This window comes from Dermochelys coriacea, chromosome 14 (assembly GCF_009764565.3).
Source record: "Dermochelys coriacea isolate rDerCor1 chromosome 14, rDerCor1.pri.v4, whole genome shotgun sequence".
In the NCBI taxonomy this organism is placed as follows: domain Eukaryota; kingdom Metazoa; phylum Chordata; order Testudines; family Dermochelyidae; genus Dermochelys; species Dermochelys coriacea.
In genome coordinates, this window is record NC_050081.1 from 1,214,188 (window position 1) to 1,237,491 (window position 23,304).

The window sequence follows — 23,304 nt, forward strand, 5'->3', positions numbered from 1 at the left end:
TCTAAACCATCTCAGAGTTTCCCAGTGAAGGTGCCATAGACCTACTACCCTCCCTCACTAAGAATATTTTACTCATGTTCTTCCTCAGCTTTGTCCTGGTTTATTACTGAACTGCTTTTTCTTATCCTGCCACTCTCCCCCTGGGAATCACTCTACTGTTTCCATGGACTTTCCCCAGTGTCTCCTTATGTCATCTTCGTGGGGTCTTTCCAGGTTCTGCAAGGCAGTGCTCTTATCACACATACATCCCCAAGAGAGCCACAGCCTTTTGACAGCTGCAGTGAACTGTGGAGCTCTCATAGAAGAGAAGAGCCTTTCCTCACCTTAAAAAGAAAAGGAGTACTTGTGGCACCTTAGAGACTAACAAATTTATTAGAGCATAAGCTTTCGTGAGCTACAGCTCACTTCATCGGATCCGATGAAGTGAGCTGTAGCTCACGAAAGCTTATGCTCTAATAAATTTGTTAGTCTCTAAGGTGTCACAAGTACTCCTTTTCTTTTTGCAAATACAGACTAACACGGCTGCTACTCTGAAACCTTTCCTCACCTTGTAATCCGAGTTGGGTGGAACTAAAAACCCTGGAGCCAAGGTCATTTCTCCCTCCAGCATCTCCACGCGGATGTATTCTGTCAGGTAAGTTCTACACAACCTGCGATCCCAGTCATCTGTGATGTGTCCCCCATACATAATTTCACCAAAGAGATAGCGAAGATCATCCCATGGAACCTAGACGAGATGCCGACTCAGTGCAAAGTGATTTCTATAGAATGCATGTTCTGAAAGTCCCAGACAGCGTGGGAAGCTTCACATGTCAAGTTACCTTTGGTGTGCCCTCACCATGCAAGAGCAAGCCTTGGAGTCAGTCACTCGTGAGCAGCTCAGCATCAACATCCGGGAGGGGGGCCGGGGGGGGGGGGGGAAGAGCAGCATGGCGCCCATCACTCTTTTGACCATGATCATGGGGGATTTCACCCCTCCCCAGCATGAAGACAGCCCACCAGAGTGGCAGATGAGTCTTTCCTCTGGATCATGCCTCTCTTCATCCCTGCTGAATTTTGCCACTGCCATAAGGCCTGGAGCAAGGAGTGTGCTTCTCCCCTGGCTTGGGACCTGTGGTTTCATTGCTGGGGGAGATTTTGCCTTCCAACTGGATGTTCTCGCATTTCGAATGAAAACATTGAAAGGCAAGAGGGCTGGACAATCTGAGCACACCCTGCTGCTGCCTCAGCTGATTTGCTAAAAGTCCATCTTCCACCCGCCTAGGGCCCCTCGCTGGATTCGCGCCTGCTGCCAACCCAGCACACCATACCTGCAGGCTTAGGACTGCGTTAGAGCTCTGTTTTCAGACAAAGGCTGCCCCACACTACTCACTGAAGGTGAGTTGCAGTTAGCCTTTAAAGGTTCCCCTGGTTTTGACATGCCCCAGCCCAGGGACATACAGCTCACGCACCAGCCAGTCGCTGTTCGGTAGTGGGGCGGCAGCAGAGGGTTCCTCCCCCAAACCTGTGGAGCTCCCAGCAGAGCCTTCTTCAGTCCAAAGGCTGTTGGAGCCCCGGTGCTTCCACAATACTCCCTGCACCCAGGAAGGAGGCTGGCAGGGGGCCATGAAGGGGAGGTCTAACAGCAGCACCCTGCATTTCCCCTGTAGTGCTGCTTTTTGTAACCTGGGAAGAATCACTCTGACTTGCTGATGTTAAACAAGCATGTTCTAACCTTGACATTAGCCTCCAGGTAATTATACAGCACGTTGATGGATATAGTCAGGTCTCCATTGTTGAAAGGATAAGACCTATTCCAGCCCTGCGCACCAAATTTACGCCTTTCAGCTACCACCGCATGAAAGTAACAGAGAGCAAACAAGATGCACTTGAATTCAATTTCTTTGGTGCACATCTCTAAAGTATCCTAAAGCAGAAGAAAGAGGAAAAGAAGGTGCTTGCATGCAGAAGAGGAAATGTCCCCAATGAGTGTCTGAATATAAAAAAACTTCTCACAACTCGCCAGCAAAAATGGAGCTGAACCTTCTTTACCACAAAGTGCATGTAGGTGTCTCAGCTTAAGCATGCTCCCAGTAGCTTACGTGTAGTCTCAGCAACATTCACTGCTGCTTGCACAGAATTTACTCATAGTACATTAAAATGTGCGAGACGGAAACGCCTGGCCTAGGCCACATACCTTACTATGATGTGTTCATAATCTGATGAGAAATGACCTCTTAATTCTAACTGTCTGCTCATTTTAAACTCTGGCACTCTATCACTGAGTTAAAAATAACCCAAAGGATCAATAATAGTAATTGCTACTACAGCTACTTGTCACATGGCTCTGTAAAAGGTTAGTTGTGGTGCTTCAGAAGCAGGCAGTAGAGGTGTATCTTGGTCAGGCTTCTTCCTAGAACTGTATTATCTGTATTGTCTCTGAAGTCACCTGTGATACTTATGCACACCAGGGTGACCTACAATTCTTAATTTCAGAAGCTCAGTGTAAAGTTCTAGAATCATATTTTGCACCAGGCCCAACAATGCTCAGATGTAGGAAAAAAGCTTAAGTATAAACCCAGCCATGTTTTCTTCTAAGCAAGTCCAAGTTACCTATTTATTCCTCAGCTCTCCTAGCAAGTACTAGCTTAAACTGTATCATGTAGTGTGAAACCAATTCAGATAGGTTTGGAGAACACCAGTAAGCGAAACACCTGTAAAATCCAAAAAACACTCAACAAGAATGCTGCACTCTGTTAATAAATTGGAGACCTCATCTGTGGCAAAGGGCCCTTCCCTGCACTTAATACCTGTGTCTTTGAGGGCCAAGGGCAGTAGGGCCCTTAAAAGGTTCACCTGTTGGAAAGATTCTACCAGTTCTGGAGTGGGTCCCTGGAACTGGTGGTGGAACATTCTAAGTGTGCACACCATAGCATACTGGAATTTTCCATTATTTACAGGCAGAGAAGAAATGACTCTTGCAATGACAGACTATGGTATATTAGCCTCTGTTTATATTAGCCTACAAATAGAAACTTGCAGCCAGTCAAAACACACAGCTGCAGTAGAGTGCTTCTGTAATCAGACAAGCTTGGCATGACCTCACCTCTTAACATCCCCATCACTAGCAGTTTTACATTTAATTTTTTTTTTTTTTTTTAAATATTGCTGAACAGGCCTGTAAGGATTACAAATTTGCTCTGTCCCTAGTGAAATCTTATGTTATGGGAACACTGATAGGAATATCCGGACATCACAAGGGTACCTTTTCCACTACAATGCAGAAAGCATGCAAAAACTTTGAAAAAGCCCTGTAATTAGTGCCAGTGTGGTGAAAATGCCTTTATGAAGGGCATCAGTATGAATTAGTGCACTGAAAAGAACAGAGCTAAGAGGGATCAGACGAGATGAATTAGGGATAAACTATGAATCTAAACTCTAAGAAATCCATTTCCTAGGCAGGCTGCACTCACTCTCCTGGGGAGAAAAGCCAAAAAAGAGAGCAGCCTTACAACTTCTAATAAATTGCTGTGACTGCAGAAAAAAGTATAAAACAACAACAAAACAAACCCAACCAGCTTAAAAAATAAAATAAAAAAATCAACCCTGTCATCTGAATACCTGAGTAAAGAGATCCAGTGCTTTGTGCAAGTTAGCATACATGCCAGTCGGGGGCTCATTGGTAATTTTAATGGCATTTTCCAAGAGTCCTTGAGGAATAATATGAGCGTCTGGAGTGGGAGCAGGTTCAGCACTCATAAACACTCTGTAATCCTGGTGGCTACCAATGCTGTACCTCTCAACCTTCTTATCCAGTGTGCCCAGCCACTTTGCAACCAGGTGGATATTCTGCAACAGACACAATTTGACTTCACTTCTTGCTCCCAAATTTCAATCCCGTACAGCCGAAGTCCCACCCAGGGCTAGTTGAGAAGTGCTGTGATGGAGCAGATGATGCTATTTTACACCTCTTAGGCCTAGCAGCCCATGTTGTTCACTGTTGTTTCACTGGGACGTGATGCACTGACAAGGCCCCGTGCTTCCTCTGGTGACTTAGTCACCAGTTTAGATTTGATGCAGGTCAGTGGAAGCTGCCCACCAAACACTGTAGTCAGTGTCCTAGGATTTGTACCCATCAGCATCTTTTAACATTTGGATTAATAGACTGGAAGGCCAGAAGAGACCATTAGCAGCATCCAGTCTGTCCTCACGCATAACATAGGCCACAACTTCTGGTTGACGTAGAGCAGTGGCTCTCAATCTTTCCAGACTACTGTTCCCATTTCAGGAGTCTGATTTGTCTAGAGTAGCCAGAGTCTCACCTTACTTAAAAACGACTTGCTTACAAAAATACAAGTGTCACAGCACACTATTACTGAAAAATTGCTTATTTTCTCCTTTTTATCATATAATTATAAAATAAATCAACTGGAATATAAATATTGTACTTAGATTTCAGTATACAGTACACAGAACAGTATACACAAGTCATTGTCTATATGAAATTTTAGTTTATACTGACTTTGCTAGTGCTTTTTGTGTAGCCTGTTGTAAAACTAGGCAAATATCTAGATGAGTAGATGTACCTCCAGAAGACCTCTGAGTATCCCCAGGGATATGTATACTCCTGGTTGAGAACCACTGATGAAGAGCACCTCTTTAGAAAGAAATCAAGCCTTGGTTTAAAGCTTCCCAAGTGATGGCGTATTCAACAGTGTTCTTCACTGAAACATTAGAAGTCCTTTACTAAATGATATATAGTACATGCTTCACCCAGCACTGTGCTGCTATGTTAGCTGGATGTCTAGCCATTCTCCTGGGTCCTGAATGCACTGCTTACCTCCATGGTAGTCTTAGCTTCTGCTGGCCCATGGGAGTTAAAGATCAGATGCAGCAAATCATGCTGGGTGGCAGGTGATGAGGTAGAAAGGTGATGTACTCCAGAATCTAAGCAACCAGGAAGTTGGGTAACATGATAGCTAAAGGCATTCAATACAGACAAATACGGGGTAATGTATTTAGGAAAGAAGAGTTCACCTTGAGAGGAGAGGCAGGAATTCTGAACAACATGTGCGTTATGTAGAACTCTTTGCACTGGCATTGAGAATTTCTGAATGTATAATGGGCTGCTCTAAATACTATTAGATTACTATAGAAACAACAAAGGTACACCAGAGAACCAACAATGCAATGGTGCTTCTAATACCTGAAGAATGACCCAGTGTCCTTCAATAGCAGCTACATCCAGAGCATTTTCTGCCACAACTTCCTGTCCTTGCCCCAGAGACACATTATGGATTTTTCCATTGTCAATGGTAAAGCCTAGCTTTCTTCCTGGAAAGGGGGGGGGGGGGGGAAGAGAAATCCACAGGAATATATTAAAATTAAAAAAAATAAATAAATCTAAAAATTGCATGCCTATGCAATGTCTGCTCTTTATTGATAACATCTTCCATGACTACCATGCTACAGACCCTACTGTTAGTGAAGAGGACTCTTGACTTACCCAGTGCCTCTACGTCTTTCAGTGGGTCAACCCCTGGAGAGAGGATAAAGAATATTGCAGTGGATGGGCTGCTCTCTTCATATGATTTAGAAAATTCAATACTTCTGCCTTCTACAAACTTACTTCCCATCTTCTCTTCCACAAAGTTTCTGTGAAAAAGGAGTTGATGCAAAATTAGTCCCAGACTTTTTATCCGATTTATTACGAACAACTTGCAGGGCTAGGTCATGTGTTTCTACAGTTAGCCTGGAAGGCAGATCAGGCATAGGTTTTAAGTTCTCTGTGAAAACTGAAAATATTCCTACAAAGGCTCAGTAGGTGTTAAGGGCAGGGAGTGGAGCTGCAGACCAAAATAATGCACAAAAATTTAATCTGAGCAAGGAAATCCCAGAGAAGAGCTGATAACAGAAAAACTGGATTACACACCATGCCTGGAGCTTTCTAAGGAAAGTATCCGGGCCAAATCTACACTATTGTCACCTTGAACCTGTAGCTTGTGTATCCCACACACCTCCTGGTATGGTGCTCTGTCCCATCTAGTGGCCCCAAGACCACTTAGAGAGAGAGATGAAGGAGTCTGCTTTGCAGCCTTAGTGAACAGCCAGCTGGCTTTTAGCTCATGCTGTAGAGGCTCATGTACTAAGATCTAGAGACCCCAGGTTCGATGCCACCCGCCGATGACCGGGGTCTGTCAGTGTTACACTTGCAGAGGCAAGAGTGTTCCCATCCCCACCTTAAAAAGCAGTAGTTCCGCACCTCCAATGGCTTTATACCTCCCTTCAGTGTGCCCCATCAGCATTGCCTTCTGCCAGGGCGGAGATGACAGGGAGTCTGGGACAAACAGGCAGCTTGACCCCAGGAGAGTGTTTGAGGAGTTCTAGTTGAATAACATCTGCAGCAAGCGTCTGCTCTAGATACACAGGGGGTGGGGTAGGAAGCCCTAGCAATTGCAGTGGGCATAGAGGAGGTCTCTGCTATTAGAGCTGGCTGCAGAAAGGATGAAGCTGAGGTGTTGGGGTACATGGCTCTTTTTAGCCTTGGTGCCACATGTTCAGGATCACCACAAGGCGCTGGTGTGGCCTGGGTGCCTGAAGCTGGATATCTCTTGGCACATGTCCCACAGGAGGAGATACGCAGGACATGCTGGCTCTTCAGAAGTGGACTAACAACCATGAACCCCCTTTTTAAAACGCCATTTTGGAATCATATTACCATGCGACAGGCCACATGCCGTCACCTCTGTGCCTCATCCCCATGCTGCAGGCAGGTGCAGTTACTGCACAGTTGCACGCTACATCATGTCCCATTTCTACTGCACCATCATGAAATGCCTCTCCAAAATCATTCAGTGTAGGCATGCCAAGACCCTTCTTGACGGCACAGAGCCCTGCAGGATCAGGAGAGAATACCTGACTGCGTAGGTCATTCTGTCTGGCCTCATGCACCTCATCATACACAGTTTCTGCAGAGCTAATTTATTCTTCCACTCCTTCGGGAACACTTCCTTCTCTGGTGTCTCCGACTCAACAAATTTTTTCCATCGCTTTGCCGAACCTTCAATATCACTGTCTAAATTCTTGAACTCATCCATATCTGAGAGAACCTTCAAATATATGAGAAAAGGGCCAGCTGCTTATGTGTTCTAGTGCCTCCTCCTGCTCTGTGGCCCCAGTGGGATTGGCTTGCTGGAGACATTGTGGCTTTTCACAGGTGTAGCTAACAGCAGACTCAAGTGCTGTGTGTTTCTTACAAACTGTAGCCAGTTACATGCTCTAGCCCAACACCTGGTAGCCTTTTATTTTTATTTAAAGTTAATTTAAGTGATGAAAAGTTAATTTAAATTTAAATTTATTTTTATTTAAAGTTAATTTAAGTGATAAAATCACTGGCTACAGTCTTCTGTGGCATCACACCTAGGCTGTGAGCTTGCAGTATAAAAATACGCAGATACTCCCTGGAACACTGACATAATCCAGATATTTGCTGCCACCTGAGAAAATGAGGGTAAGATGTAGCTAGCATTGGATTCCTGTTGTGGGGGCTTGGGGGTTCTTATGGAGCAGGTGGAGATTCTGTGATGCACCTAAAATATGCTAACAATTTAGGCTGTGCAATTATGCAAGAAATGAGAGGCACATGACTGGTCTGCTGTGATAATGGTGATCCATGGCCACCTTCCCTCTAGCCAGAGACCATCTTTGGAGACAGGCTAATAGTGGCATGTGCAGGAGAAATATTTCAGAGATTGACATGTCTGAAGCATAGAAGAGAGGTGTCTAAGCACCAGACATGGCACAGTTGGTGGTGCTAGCCCAGCCAGGGAGGAAGTGTAAGCACAAGAAAGGGAAGGATTATATTTGTGTTGAAAGTATCATTTTAAAACTCTCAACATCAGGCTCAGTATTTTTTAACATCGTCATATTCTCCCTCTAGATCTTATTCCATTTGCTGACTCCGACTTGCCTTATTCTCCAGGAGTGACACTGGCTCTCTCCACTGAAGCCAATGGGAGGTCCCTGTCTGGAGCAAAGGCATACAGTGCAGTGGAGAGCTGCCGCGTGGCTACGTGTATCTACTGGGCAACATCCATAACTTAGGTGCCAGTCAAATAACCATGAACAAAGTTGATTTTAACGCTGATACTTTCACAAACAAAAGGGACTTTAGCCGCTGCTCAGTAACACCTCAAAGCCTGGCTTCTTAGCTTTAAAATGATACCAACTCGAAGATGCCTTTCCAAGTGATGCTGGATTACACAGTGCTGCATAACTGACTGCTTCTCATGCCACCTTCTGCTGTGGTGGCTACTTTGATGATTAGAAAATCTCTAATGAATAATCAGCTAATCAACATTATTTTTAGATAAATATTCCAATAACGTGACTGTTTTTGAGCATTTTTAAGAGCTACAACTCCCAAGGGTGTTAGTTTAATCAATAATCTCCAGCATTATCAAACTTATCCTGTCTCCTGTTTCAACCTGCCTATTACTGGCCTCACAGTAGTGTCGCCTGGTTTACGGACTTCCATGGTGCAACGTCTTAGACTATTCTATGTAGTGTTTACAACAGAAGAATTTGTACAAAGGGTTGCATTCTTCAGATGCACCTTAATTCCTCCCCATCCTTGAGACTGTAAGAAATCCACAGGGGACGTCACTCCGGCCTTGAACGGAAAGCGCAAAAGGAAGTCCAGTTCAACCGGGTTCACTTCTTTCTTCATTAACAAAACCTGATGAGAAAGCGGAGATTACAATGCACAAGGTTCAATAACCCATTTCTGAACAGCCAAACTGCTCTGTGTCACAAGCCCTATGCTCACACGTGCTGGGAAAATGGACATTGCAGAAGTGATGCAGATACACACGGGCTCCCAGAGGAATGGGCTGGACCCCTCAGGCTCTGGCATTGGAACTCTTTAGGGGCAGGGCCATGTTTACTGTGTTTGTACAGAGTCTCACACAAGGGGCAGGGACCTGGCTGGCCTCTCAGTGCAATGCCACTGTAAATGTTACAAAATGCATAACAGCAGCAGCACTGGAGAAGGCTGTTTGCCCACCAAGACAAGCCCACCGGGACCAATGATGGGCCCATGATGAAGGGAGGAACCCCTGTGGCTTTGTCTGCACTAGCATTCCATTGGGATCATTACTGCCAGGCTGTGTCTGTCACCTTCCTGCTTCTGCCCCATTACTCTACCCAGTGCAGCCATAAGGGTCACCCCTTTCTTGTTGCTCTGACCAGAACAGCCCCCTCCCACCTGCTCCAGTCTGCTCCTCTTCACTTCACCCTCACACACACTTGGAGCAGCCTGCCAAGCACCTCTCCCCATCTCCAACTCACTTCTCCCAAAAAGAAAAGGAGTACTTGTGGCACCTATCCGATGAAGTGAGCTGTAGCTCACGAAAGCTTATGCTCAAATAAATGTGTTAGTCTCTAAGGTGCCACAAGTCCTCCTTTTCTTTTTGCGAATACAGACTAACACGGCTGCTACTCTGAAACCTGTCACTTCTCCCAGGAACAGTTGCTACCTTGTGTTCTCCCACAGCATCTCAACTCCGCCCCTCCCCACATGTGTGGGCCCAGTCCTGCCCATGCTGAATACAGGGGTCAGCGCTCATTTACCTGACTAGCTCTCCGGAGAGCAATGGGATTACTCCACTATTGAGTATTCCCTTGGGATGAAACCCTGGCCCCACTGAAGTCAGTAGGCATTTTGCCATTCTCTTCAGTGGGACCCAAGTGCCAAACAAGGGCTTGATGCAGGAATCACTATGACTCGATCATAACAGTCCCTTCTGCTCTCACCAGGTCTTGGTAGAACTGGGCCCCTGGCTTCAATGCAGTTGAGCACATTCTCAGACATCCCAGAGGATACCGGCCTTAGGGCCTGAACCAAAGTCCACTGAAGCCTGGGGGAATCTTCCACTGACTTCAGTGGATTTTGGCTCAAACTTTAGGATGTAAATTCTTTGGGTGAGAGCATGTCTGACTGAGCCATGATTGTAAAGCAGGGTGCATATACACACCATCCAGAAGATTATTATTAAGGCTACAATTTTGGTATGGACCTCACAGTGTTCATGGCAATTGGAATTTTAATAAAGTCTGTGACCCTTGCAATGATGGCTCTTGTGGGCCTGTCTCTCTGCTCTGGAAATGGAGAGCTGGGCCATGTGGTCAGAGTGCCGCTGGAGTTTGGTATCTCCACCCTTCCATAGCTGGAGATGGAGGGGCGGATGGGCTAAGTTTGATTGGTGGGGTGACCTAGTGTATGGGGTCACAATGGCCGGAATGAGGAGCTGGACCCAGCCCTGTGGGACAGGAACTGCCAGGGCAGGTGAGCTCACACTCCAAAACCCCTCCCCACAGGCCATGACACTTCCTTGACTGAGTTTTTTCCCTGCAGCTCTGACATAAATGTTTGCATGACAAAATTATATGAATAATAATTAAGGCTAATATAGGGGGGACACATGGTTTGCCCCAGGAATAAGAGACCATCATGTATTACATATCTGAAAAGTTGTATTAGCTACTAATTTTAACTGGAGTCCAGTGTGTTTATCCATATTACCTGAAAGGCAACTTGGGCCATGAAAATGAGTTTGTCTCTCTCAAAGAGTCCCCGTGCAGTGTACACAAAGACTGAGTAGGTGATCTCATCTGTTAAATTTATCACTCGCTGCTTCACATCATCAGCTGGAAGAGTTCGCTGGATGGCCTTCTCAAAGACTACGTTGAATGCCTAGCCAGAAATGGTTAGAGATGGGTACCTCGATTGTTGTTTTCAATAAAACACTCAGAATTGTTGCAACAATAACCCTTGTGAATTCTTTGAAAATCTATTCAGTGACATATTACTGTCTGCCCCATATTTGTTAGTTACCTTTAATGAGAACTGGTAGATGGGGTCAATTTTGTTGAGGTCATTCAGTATAAAGTACAACAAGGATGCCCTTTCTGCAGCTGGCCTGTAATTTTCTCTGGCTTCATTAATTTTAATTTCTGTAATTTTAGCTTCTCTCACCTTAAAAACAAACAGTGTTACTACAGCAGTTTTGCATGTCCTGGAAAACAACAGGTCTCCCAATCCTATCCCCTGCTTTGACAGAGTTGGACACCAAATTCATTTTCTAAAAGAAACCCTACTGGTTCCACAGTGTAACCCGCAGGAGCCTTGGGGCAGCTTTCTTACTTTTTCCTCAATTTCCATGGCTGTTCGCTTTGTTGTCTCTAGGTTCTCCACCAATGCAGTGTCTCCCAGGAAGTTTCCTGATGCAGCAGAGAGGCGGGCAAGCAAAGAATCCTCCAGCTCTTTCAAGAAAATCTTAAATTCATTTTGACTCTTTGTGAGATTTGCCTACAGCATCAATGCACAAAAGAGGAAAATTAGTTAGCAAGGGATTTACAACTAAAGCTTTCATAGCATCAGTGTGGAGTGATTTAAACTAGGGACCTTTGACAGGCCCAATGAAATAATGCACCAGTTAGCAGGGGCTATTGCTGGTTTTATGTTCTTTTGCATATCAGTTTAATTTATAATGTAGTTATGAGCTGTATAAATTACTGAAGAAATGATAGAATGTATTCTATGTTTACAATGTTGCTGTAGTCATGTTGGTCCTAGGATAGGAAAAGATAAAAGATGCTACCTCACCTACCGTTTCTCTCGGAGCGTACTCTACACTTTTGTTTAAAATATATTAGCTGGACCTGCTAACTGCACCATGACATGAGAATGCCACTGACACGCTATCATAACGGTGCCATACAAGGGAGAGGCAGGCCCTTCATATTTAAATCATAACACTCTAACACATCCTAACCTTTATAGAGAATAGGGTGACCAGATAGCAAATATGAAAAATTGGGACAGAGTGTGGGGGGTAATAGGTGCACTTATAAGAAAAAGCCCCAAATATCAGGACTGTCCCTATAAAATTGGGACATCTGGTCATCCTAATAGAGAACCAGACAGGGAAATGACACTCCTGTCCCGTTATGGCAGGGTTGCAACTCCAGAGTGATGTCAGTTTAATGCATCCAAATAAATATTATTATACCCCACCATCTACTGTGGATTGCTGAGGTTGAATGGACCTGATGCTGCTTCCTTTTTTCCAAAGGGGTAGAGTTATTAGATACAATTATTAGGAGATCATGTGTTGTCTATCGATCACTGTTACACATGTTATCCATGTGACCCACACCAATATTTATAATTTAAAGGAGCAAATATATCAGAATATTACCAGTTTTATTGGCACTGGAGATTTCCTGGAGAAAGTACCCAGCATAGATGACAGTGAGTCCTAATTAGGGCTGAGTCAGTTTTCTGTGAACAGTGTAGGTCTGGCTGGAATAGCATGTGTGTTTCGCTATTTGTAAATAAAGCTACAGCAGGCTCTACCATGCTACCTTCTCTCCAGTAATAGCATCGATACCTTCAGTTGCTCTAAATCTGGTCTCTCTTTTGCAACCACTGCCGCCAACAGCTGATCCTCCAGTCCATCTCTGGTTACCAGGAAGTTAATTAAAGTGCACTGAGCCTGCATCTCTGGCTTGTAATGGGGGTTAAAGTATTTGGTGTGCAGAATCAAATGGAAGTCTGGATGGTATTCCACTTCTTTATCGCCTATCTTAATGTATCTGTTCAGTTAATTAAACTTTGGTAAGTGCTAAACCATTTGGCATTAAACAAATCAACACAAACACTACCCCTCCTACCAATTCCCGAACTGCTAGTTATGAGAAATTCGTTACTTTGAGCCCCACTTTACTGGAGCACATACAAATACACAGTTCTGCAGCGGAGGATGGATTAAGATTGTCCCAGCAGCTGGAGGGAGTTAGGTGCCCAACTCCCATTGGACTGCAGCTAGGTTTGAGCATTTAACTCCCTGAGACTCCTTTGCAAATGGCAGCCTGACAGTCTCCATTCAGACAAAGTCCAGCAAAGAGCAGGCCAGAAACAGATAGGGCCAGGGTACAGTAATTCCGTCAAGCAGTGACTCAATCAGGCTCTGACTGAGGTCAATGGGAAAATTCCTGCGGATGTCAGTGGGTTTTGGACCAGGTGCTAAGACAGCCCCCTTAGTCAATAATTATTAACTGTCCTTCCCTGCCCCCGCCGCCCTAGACAGCAGGAGGGAGTTTTCAGAGAGCATTGAATGGAGTGATGGACAGGCCTGGAGAAGGGACTTGAGAGGGGCACAGAAGCGAGTGGGAGAAGGGACCAAGGAGGCCGGTCACTGGGGTAGTTCTCAAGGAAAGCCCCACTGCTGGGTATGTACCCGCATCTGCCATTTAGTGTAAAACAAAAAAAATCTTGTTGTTTATTTCACTTTATTGTGCAGCCCAAGCACCTGTGAAGGCTTCTGCTCTAAAATCTTTAACCAAATGTCACTCAGTGGCCCAGAAAATTAGCCTTTGTGGTAAAACACAATAAGAGGGACAGTGAAAATCCCCCCAAGAAAAGGGTTGTTAAAAAGGGAGGGAAAACTGATCAGAGAGTCACATCTCTGCCCAGAAAAGTCTGGTCCCAATCTGCCAGTACATTTCAGTGGGTTGAAAATTGAACTGCTCAGAGCAGAGGATTTTCAGAGAGGCTTGCTAACCATCTGTCTTGGATGGTTTAGACACAGCAAATGCTGCATCTTGGCAGGGGGGTCACACTCGACGCTTACGGTCCTAACTAACCCTTTGATTCTATGATTGAAGCTCCAATTCCTTTGTCAAGAGGAGTGAGAATACACTTACTTTCCCTTTTTGATGGTGTTCCTGCCTAGCAAAGGGTCCAGCACAGGCTCCACCGTCTCGCCGATGTTCTCAATGAGCAGGGGGCGTCCATCTGAAATAGCTTGCTCAATGATATCCAGATAGCTGCAGCACATTTGAGAAGAGCCTTAGCCATGCAAACACTGCCCCAGGAAGCTCTATGCGAAGAGGCAGGAGCACCAGCACCCTCCAGACCCTCACACACCAAGGTGGCTTGCCAAGATAATCCTGGTTCTCTGCAGAACTTTACAGAGCAACGCATGCTGAAGAAGCCAGAGGCTCTGTTCAAATAGAGGATCCAAAGGGACCCACCACCTGCAGACTCAGGATCCAATGAATCATTCAGACTACATTGACCAGGGAGGCCCAGCACAGTCAGATGCACAGGGTCTGACAAAGGACTGAGCAGCTCAGATCTGAACAGCCCCTTATCTCTGGTCCATATGGCCAGGGCTGCTGTCTGCACCAGGACCTAGCCAGCCAGGCGCACAGCAGTGCACTCTAGTCAGTGCACTAGAGGCCTGGTTTTCCTTACACTTCTTTCTCTTGCTATCCAGAGTGCTCCAAGTGCTCTGAGGACCTGGCCTCTTGCCAACGGGCCAACCTCCCCCCCCCTCCTGCAGGATGGGAGAAGATCTGTGGCGAGGCTCAGATCCCGGGGCAGAGAGAAGACTGGGTTCCACATCTGCTCAGGAAGTGAAGGGGTGGGGGGCAAGGGTACCCCTGGTTCTGGAATGGTGGAACAGCAGAGACCATGCCTCCATGTGCTCTCTGTGAGGCTCTGCAGAGGACATGGCACAAAGGATAGTAATTGATATATAAAACAAGCACTGAAGATTCTCAGAGTAAACCCAGTCAGGGGTCTCCTTGCACAAATAAGGTCACAGGAGAGGGTTCTGCTGGACCGGATGCTGCCTGCTTGGTCTTATCGTTAAGGCATGTCTTTCCGGCAGTGGAGCTCTGCAGAGTATCGAGAGGGCAAATGATCAGACAGCTGTGTAAAGAACCAACATGCCCAAACAAACCTTCTCTGTCCCAGTCTGATTGCTTTCAGCTCTTCTCCATATTTGTTTTTAATCCATTTGACCCCTTGTAACTGGGCATCCACAATGAGAGGCCAGCGCTCTGTGTTGCACAGAATCGTGGCATTTTCTGTAGACATGCGGTCACTGGGCAGCCCTTGGTTATTCCAAGTAGCGATATCCGCATCATCAGTCAGAAGGCTCAAAGGATCCAACCCTGGTGTAACAGGAATTGGCACCTGCAATACAAAAGGTATCTCTGAAGTACCTGCTGATCTAGGGTTGCAGGTAGGACTCTCTCTAGCTCATCTCAAACTACTGAGCACTAAATTATTAACAATGTAAAGGCCCACGAAAGCTTGTGCTCTAATAAATTCGTTAGTTTCTAAGGTGCCACAAGTACTCCTGTTTTTTTTGCGGATACCGACTAACACGGCTGCTACTCTGAAACCTTTAAAACACGAAGACCATTCTGAGCTAAGGCAGCTGAGCCCCATGTCAGCTGGAGTCCATTTTAAAATGCATGGTAATGCGTTCACACGGCACCCAAGTCCATCAGAGGGTGCCACAGGCACAGGCTAAATCACAGTCCCTTGTGGGATCTTCACAAATACAACGCAAGGGGGTGAGAAACTGTGTATACCAGCCCAGTGCTCAGCGTACACTGCTTTTCCCAGTGGCAGGAAACAAACGACATGGGCTTTATGTCTGTGCTAGACTAATGTACCTTCAACTCATTTAAGTATGGTATCCAGTACTTGTCCATCAGCTCCGTCCTGTATTTCTTAGTGAAATAGCCCACATACGAAACAAAGGCTGAAATCAGCAGGACATCTCCACACAAAGTCTTCTCCTGCTCTCGGAAGTTTTCCACAGACTCAGCCCAGCGAACATTTTCCGAAGCTAACCCTCCAACAAGCCTGTGGTGACGTTTCAAAGGAGACAAGTGTATTATTGTGACTGAATTGTGGCACCCCATGGCCCTGCACAGACCTTAGGTAGATACGTGGTCCTGCCCTGGCCTGGAGAATTTACAGTGTCTCCTAGGAGTAACCACAGAGGCTGGAAATATCAACTAGCTCTGCATATTTGTCCATTTAAAAAACTTCCTTGTGAGCTCTCCAAAAAGATTTTTGGGGCTGCAGCTCCAAGATGCTGGCAAAAGATTGTACACTGCTGGCTCCAGAGGGCTCAGTGGCTTATGGAGCTTCCCAGTGACTGATATTCTTAGATAGATAAATAAAAATATTCACTACAGTACTAGTTGTGCACTGCCACTGTTTGCACAAGTCTGAGTAATTATGGCATAAGCAGGGGGAGATTGCTTCCTAGGCCTGTGGAATGGATAGTAACTGGGCAGCGATACAAAGAAAGCTCTTGATGGGTAAAACATGGTTGACTATTATACTGACAAACTTTAATTCTATTAAACCAGTTACTAAAGATACATATTCATGTCAAGTGACCATTCCTAAATGAGGCAACTGAAATTATGCCCATATCAGGGATTTTTCAGTGCGTTCATCTTTGTCTTTCATACCATTCAAAAGAGGTGATGTTAGAGAATCTCAGGTCTGATAATTAAACAGCTGACATAGAAGATTGGTGGTTGAACAGTCCTGAACAGAAGATTGGGTGTTGACAGTGGCACTGTACCTGTTTGCTAAGGTGATGACTCTGTTAGTAGCATCAGCCTCTTGTTGGCAATTGATTTTTTCAGCTGTTGCCTTTTCAAATTCCGCTGTTAGAGTTGCCAAGTTGGCATTTAGGTCCTTTAAAAACAAGGTGTTTGCAATTATCTATTAAATATGGAACCTGTTAACACACAATACCACACGATACACAGGAAGAGGGAGAAAGCTCTGCATGCACTTGTGACTCCATGGTATCAGTTACAAAGCAAGTCTCTCCTACCTGGACTTCACAGACTTCTAGGAATCTGTCTCGCTTACCTTTGGCTTCATTCTCTGATCCACAGTTTAACCATTTATTACCAACAATGGATGGCAATCAATTTAAACAGAGATATTGACTCAAGTAGCAAGTTTGTGGTTGGATTATTTTGCCAGTGAGAGTAACATGCACTTACTGCAATCTTGTTTTTAATGTGACCGAGTTTATCTTGTGCCTCTGCCAACTCTGCATTAGCCTCCTCTAGTGCCTGCCTCTTGGGTGCAACGTCACAGTACACTTCATAGAAGCGAACAATATTTATGCACCAGGAGCACAGACCTGCAGCAGCTGTTGACTTTGAGAGTATGAACTCCGGGTCGAAGGTTGGATCTGACTGATAGGGCCTGAAGAGAGAATACAAATCAAGATAGCATTAAAGGAGATGATGTTGGCTAATCTGGGTTAAGACACGGATTCTCCCCTGGGGCCTTGGACAGGTTAAAAAGTAGTCACTGATTTAGGGTGCCCAGTTTAACCCACCAAGGGCCTGGTTTTCATTAATGCCTTTGGCTCTGGTCCCAGAATTGCCTCATGACTGAGAGATTCCAGTGATGGAGCATGGCTCTCTGGAGACAACTGCATGGAAGTGGGTGTAGCCGTGCACAGAGACTGCACTGAAAAACACCCAGGGACAAATAAATGTGACCCCCCATTTTCATTCAAGCCCTGCCTCGGTGGGCTCTCACACACATTTCACTCACTTAAATGCTTTCAGACAGGCTTCAGGAATGTGCTCTTTATCAAACTTCTTTAAGGAATCCAGGAAAGAATCTACTTTCCCCATCATGATTTTAGCGGCCTTCCAGCTTTTGTCCTTTGGTATCTTGCCCCCTGGAGCTGTCAGTATCATCACAGCTGCTGTGACATTAACCACTGCTTCGGGAGGTGAACCAAAAGACTTCAGCTCTGTCAGGTTGTTCTAAGGAGAACAGAAAAGACGGATCAGTTTTGCACAGGCTGGAGAGTACTGAAAAGTGAATGGAACACGTCTAGCTTTCAACAAAGCTTTGAATCCAGTTGGTCTGGTTCCCACCAACAGGGGCATACACAGGAATTTAAATTTCACCTCTTTTGGAGGTGGGGTGCACAGAAACTCGCTCTCCCCTCTTCCTCACCCCTGGCCCTGGGAGGAGCTTGCTGCCCCCGGCCCCACCGCAGCACCAGAGCAGGGGGAATACTGTGTCCCTCACTGATTACTGGAGGGGCTCGTGCCCTGCTTGCCCCCCCTTGCGCACGCCCCTGCCTACCAGCCAGAAGGTAAAAACTAACTAGGGAAATAATTTCCGTCCCACTCAGGCAAGTATTTACCTTATTGAGAGTGTCTAGAGCTTCTTGTGCTGCTAATAGAGCAGGTTCCGCTTTAGCCAAGTCAGTCTCACAGGCTCTTTGTTTCTCAGTTACGTTCTGATGGAACAACCAAACAGTGAATGCAGGGCTGCACAGGGGGGCTGGGCTCTGTCTTGTTCCCATTTCACATCACAGCTGGGGTGAGCTTGCCCCTGGCTAGCCCTCTGAGAAGATGGGCTCAGGCTCGATGGGCTTGAGTGGTCCCCGGGAAGTAAAGCCCTCGAGCAGCGTGCACAGGCCCAGCAGGATGGTGTGGGAGAACTTGATTTGTCACAGCCCTGCGGCCCTGCCCTGCCTCAGTCTGCAGGGCTGTCAAGCCATCCTGTGCACAAGCACTAACTCCTGACAGGGACGGAGATGGCTCTGTCGGAGCTTGTCAGAAGCAGGGCACATGGCAAGGGGAAGGCCCGAGTTATCTACAGAATGAGGGATTCACACTCGGGGCAGAGGGAGCATGTTGAGTAGAATGGCAGCTTATTCAAGGATGCCAGTTTGTCCCTTTCTCCGCCAAGTATCACCATGCTTTCTCCTGTGCTGCCCCTACGGGTGGAACAACCTCACCCACCAACTGTAAAGCCACTGCTCTCTCCCCCCAATCACAGCTCATGGCTAAGTGCTGCCACAGAACCCTGCCAGCTGGTGATGGCCAGGCAGGGGCCATGCGGGGATGCCTGCTACCCTGTTGCTTATCTCCAATAAAAATAACCCCAACACATACACTCTATATCTACCACATGGGCACAGGGTGAATCCAGAATAATGGAGCTCCTGTTCCTGTGAACCTGACCCCTTCCCCCCCCGCCCCCGCCATCCTCCTCTTGGATAGGGAGACTTTTGGGACAGGGACTGGCTGGTACTGTCTGTTTGTACAAAAGGGGCTCGCTCTCGCACGGTTGGGCCCCTAGGGGCCTTCCCAAAGTACAGTAATAACCAACACTTCTTGGTAGACGTCTAGGGAAGAATGTGAGCTGCAAGAGGTGCTAGGTGTGTAAAAGAACCTTCACAGCCCCTGTTGTTTCTGGGGTGCATGCATGTAGCTTACTGGGCTGGGGACCAAGCCAAGGCTTCAGGGTCCTGGTCACAAAATATCAATTTGGAAGAAAAGTTGTTCTGCCTCTCCAGATTTACGGCAGCTGGCAGCAGAGATGCGCTGAAACTCCTTCAAAACACACACCTGGGCTGCCCCATCCGAGCAGCTTTCCCTGTTAGTCAGTAGCTGATGTCCCTAGTCACGGAGCCTCTTCTGGGGCGGCCATGGCAGGAGAGAAGCTTTAGCTAAATGCACTGTTGTCCTGGGAGATGTGAACATACCGTGTTAATGACCTGAACCTTCAGCTCCTCCTCATCAGCAATCATCTTCTCCTTGCTCACTTTCTCAGTTTCAACACCTACTACCTGGATCAGTTTATCTGCATCCTCATTCTTCTGCTTCAGCTCCAGCTCTTGGACAGCAAGTTTGGCTTTTAGGTCCTCAACCTATACAGAGTACAGTAGAAATAGGAACAGTCTGCTCCCAGACACAGGAAACCAGCTAGGCATAGGAAGGCAACATCTGGTATCTGTGGTTGCTTTTGAACTATTTAGAGAAAAGATGGTTTCAAGTCGTAAAGGAGACAGAAATTGGCAAGGGGAGCACCACGACCACTGCTCAGTTATCAGGTAAACAGATCATTCACCATTCCACATCTTCCCTGTCCTGCTGCATCTGTTGTTTTTACCTGTTGTCTCTCATCACACATTAAGGCTGTGAACCCTCTGGGGCAGGGACAGTCGTCGTGACCTGTGTGCAGCCCCTGGCAGAATGGGGCTGTCAGGGCCACCACAAGTAATGATGTCACTGCTCACCCAATGTTTCCAGTATAGAAAACAAAAGCAGTGGGACTTGCAGTAACACACAGAATGGGGATGGATCCCAGACATGGGCTCCCTGCCCATTTGCTGTAACTGACCCTAGTCTCTGCCAAGATGAAGAGAACTAGAACATTTTCTTATCTCACTGGCAGCCCCAAGCACTGACCACCAAAACCTCAGGATCAGAATGGATGGGTGAAGATGTCCCTGGGCACACGTACCTGGGAAGCAGTACTCTGAAGTTTCATTAAGCCATTCTCCAACCTGTCAATTTTTGCAATGAGCTCTCTTCTCTTTTTAGAGAGCAGGTTCTGGTAAAGTTTTATCAGTTCCAGAAAGGTTTTCGGTGTTGTATAGTTATAGCGCCTCTCAGTGGCTAGGTAGACTTTGGACATCTCATTTACAGTTTTGTGGACATAGGACATAAATTGACTGATGGAGATCTTGACTTCTGGCTGCAATAGACCCATACATGCAATCAGTTACCCCATTACTAAATACAGGCTCATTATAGACATTCAATGCAAACCTCTGCCTTCATGTAATGTGAAAGTTACTTATTTAAATACCAACACACAGGGTAGGCAAAATAACACCAACTTGCCCACGGCATTGCTGTACACTAAATAGCAGAATAATTATTGAAAATATGAGTTAAATTATCACAATGAATATTACTCAGGTCCTTAACTTTTGCATTCCTCAAATTCTGTATGTTCTGCGGATAACCTTTGGTGCATTAGCAGAGGGCCTAACTTTTTCAAATATTTGATTTCCCTGGGTATTCTGGGTTTGTGTTTGACGGACAAAGGAGAAAAGAGAGAGAAGGTTTATCCAGCATATTTGCTTGGCAAGAAGACTGCAGCTGTTCCTTTCCTTCATGCTATGAACTCTGTGTACAACTCACAGCCTGAGGTTTCTACAGCATATGAACGCCTTTGAATTCAGCTAAAATGAAGCAGAAAAGCAGCAATGGAGCTTTCCAAGGGTTCTCATGTTTGCTGTTGGGTCAAATACCCCTTGGTGTGAGGAGGGCAAAGCAACCAGTGCACTGAGATTGTCTGATGGCTCACTCGTTGCCCATCAGACTGGTTCATGATACCAGCTGCTAGGGACCACAGCACTTCAGGCCAAGCAGGCAACTGCTCACCTCAATTCCTTCTGTTTCCTCCAAGAATCTGCCACTGACGGACACCAGAGCGTCTTCAGGCCATTCATGGAACCAGTCTATAGCCGTGCAGTTGACCACAGCAGGGAATTTCCTTGCACGTACCCGCAGCGTAGAACCCACAGGAGAGAAGCACAGGATGACCTGGGACCATAGCACATTACAGCACATGTGACAAGCTGGCATCAAAACAGAAAGATGAACACAGGGGCCAGATGTCCTGCTGCATCCAGCACCTGTTCAGCACAGCCTGGGGGACTCCTTGGTGCCTGCCAGACCTTACAGCTGGTTCTGCACTGGCCTGATGTAGTGCAACTGAAAGGCTGCTCTAACCAATGCCAGCTGCCTGTATCCTCCATGGAGCTGTGTAGTGCGCAGTTGTGCTCTAGCCAAGGTCCCTTTACACTCTCTACTGGGGCTACTGTCTCCACACCAACTGGGGACTCCTTAAAGCCAGCACACACCTCAGCTGGAGATGCCCAGCCAGTGTACAGCCCTTCTGAGCTGCTGGCATGGAAGATAACCTGGTGCACATTCTCTGTATGTGTTTATCACAGCATATGGGCTAAGCGAAACTCAGTGCAGATTCACTTCCCTGTGTGCAAGGATCCATGGGCCAAGCTCACTGCCACACTGCTCTGGAGGCACCAGGGGGATGGAATCTGGCTCTGTCTACATGAGGGTTTGACACTGCTGCCCATCATCATAGTATCGGAGCTCTCTCTCATCTGGTGTGTGGGAGTCCCTGGTAAAGTCAGTGTGATCAGCCCTGATACCACTCCTGCAGCCCCCGGCACAGGGGCATGTTGGGTGGGGAGGGGAGGATGGAGCATACTGATCTCCAGCTATCATCCACTGACTCACAGCTCCCCAGGTGAGGCCAAAAATAAGGGAGACTCAGCCCCTCTGCTGCACTGAGTGAGAACTGTGTGCAGCAGGAGACCTGGTCCCACATGTATAATAGCCACTTGCAATAGAGAGATGCAGATTTGGACATGACAATCAAAATCTGCTCCTGGGAATGGAACATGACAGCATCAGGGCAGGAACATGTAAATGGCAGGTTAGTAGGGTGGATGAAAGCATTAACTCGGACTTCGCTCTTTACCATTGTGAACAGTAGTAAATTACAGCACCCAACCAACAATTTATCCCCAAACAGCATCTCCATCTACATACCAAAACCACGACCTGGCAGTCTATGGCACTCACCTGCGGGACCAGATCTTTAAAACACCAGCTCCCACTTAGGTGCTTGAGGGGGAGCTGCTGGATACTGAACTCTTTGAAAGTCCATCCCTAGATGGCCAGCTACCCAATGGGAGCGAGCCCAGAGTGTATTTACACACACAGTTCTGAGATGTGTAAATATTTAGATGGCAAAAATTGCACACTCACAAGCTTGGAGGTATACATTTCGAGGCTGGGCTGAGGTTACTTTGAAAATGGGTTTCACTACAAGTTATCACAATATAACTCAAAGAGGCAGATAGCAATGCCTGGGCACTGGTTCCAAAGAGATCTGCAGTTAAGACAAAGTCAGAAATGCTGGGAGCCCACGTACATGCTAAACAGACAGATGCCTACCTTTAACTGCCGTCTGACTTTGTCTATAAAGAATTTCCAGCAGTTTTCCCGTGTATCTTGCATTCCAAGAGATTTCACTTGTGGCCTCATGGCACCAATAATATTTTCCACTTCATCATCCTGAAAAAGTCCTGGGATCTCTCCAGAGGCTAAGAGATCATTGATCAAAACCAGGAATTGCTCCTCAGCAACCTGTGAATCTGTCATTAGGAATACGGTGGGTGTATTCTTCACAGCTGCTTTGATATACTGAGAGGCCAGATCCAGCTAGTGCAAAAGACAGAAACCATTATGCCTCTGTCACCCAGAAACTTGTCTTATTAATCACATTATAATTATTAGTTCTCCTACAGTAAGCACCTTAGTCTAGGGTAGGGTGGGAACATCTCTTCCCAGCATAAGAAGATGACAAGATTGACTGAGCCAGGAGGGAATAAGGAGTCTCTTGTTCAGGGGAAAGCTAGGTTCTCACGCTTAAGAAGCCATAGCTTCAGTTGCGGGCAATGGTGAGACTCAGCAGCTACAAACCTAGAGCTGGCACATACGCCCATCTTGTGATCAGGACAGTCAAACTCAACAAGTCCAGAACTGCTCTGTCCGAAGACAGTGTGG

At 46.3% G+C, this 23,304-nt stretch overlaps 2 protein-coding genes across 14 annotated transcripts in view; one reads left to right on the top strand and one right to left on the bottom strand.

Annotated features, from left to right (window-relative positions):
• The window catches only part of PGS1 (phosphatidylglycerophosphate synthase 1), a 50,431-nt gene extending 39,073 nt beyond the window's left edge, over window positions 1–11,358 (top strand). For 4 of the 13 annotated variants that reach the window (XR_005288779.2, XR_005288783.2, XR_006275552.1 and 1 more), the window contains one exon: window positions 7,919–8,368. Coding sequence is in view for 1 of the 13 variants with exons in the window: in XM_043496552.1 (XP_043352487.1) it covers window positions 7,961–7,966 (6 nt within the window). In the remaining 12 variants the exon portion in view is untranslated. Of the gene's footprint in view, window positions 1–213; window positions 238–512; window positions 635–7,918; window positions 8,369–11,224 lie in introns of those variants that run through there. The other 9 variants (XR_005288786.2, XM_038371102.2, XM_043496552.1 and 6 more) reach the window with 5 other exon arrangements.
• Window positions 1–23,304, bottom strand: part of DNAH17 (dynein axonemal heavy chain 17) — a 109,053-nt gene that overhangs the window by 6,719 nt on the left and 79,030 nt on the right. Inside the window, exons 54-75 of the mRNA XM_043496557.1 lie at window positions 22,693–22,959; window positions 21,088–21,249; window positions 20,159–20,392; window positions 19,398–19,562; window positions 18,048–18,143; window positions 17,441–17,658; window positions 16,876–17,083; window positions 16,443–16,558; window positions 15,514–15,706; window positions 14,790–15,025; window positions 13,747–13,869; window positions 12,432–12,636; window positions 11,183–11,347; window positions 10,874–11,014; window positions 10,562–10,732; window positions 8,594–8,716; window positions 6,895–7,088; window positions 5,486–5,634; window positions 5,186–5,313; window positions 3,601–3,828; window positions 1,715–1,906; window positions 548–727 (exon numbers count right to left, since the gene is read on the bottom strand). Coding sequence (XP_043352492.1) covers window positions 548–727; window positions 1,715–1,906; window positions 3,601–3,828; window positions 5,186–5,313; window positions 5,486–5,634; window positions 6,895–7,088; window positions 8,594–8,716; window positions 10,562–10,732; window positions 10,874–11,014; window positions 11,183–11,347; window positions 12,432–12,636; window positions 13,747–13,869; window positions 14,790–15,025; window positions 15,514–15,706; window positions 16,443–16,558; window positions 16,876–17,083; window positions 17,441–17,658; window positions 18,048–18,143; window positions 19,398–19,562; window positions 20,159–20,392; window positions 21,088–21,249; window positions 22,693–22,959 — 3,894 coding nt within the window. The remainder of the gene's footprint in view (window positions 1–547; window positions 728–1,714; window positions 1,907–3,600; window positions 3,829–5,185; window positions 5,314–5,485; window positions 5,635–6,894; window positions 7,089–8,593; window positions 8,717–10,561; window positions 10,733–10,873; window positions 11,015–11,182; window positions 11,348–12,431; window positions 12,637–13,746; window positions 13,870–14,789; window positions 15,026–15,513; window positions 15,707–16,442; window positions 16,559–16,875; window positions 17,084–17,440; window positions 17,659–18,047; window positions 18,144–19,397; window positions 19,563–20,158; window positions 20,393–21,087; window positions 21,250–22,692; window positions 22,960–23,304) is intronic.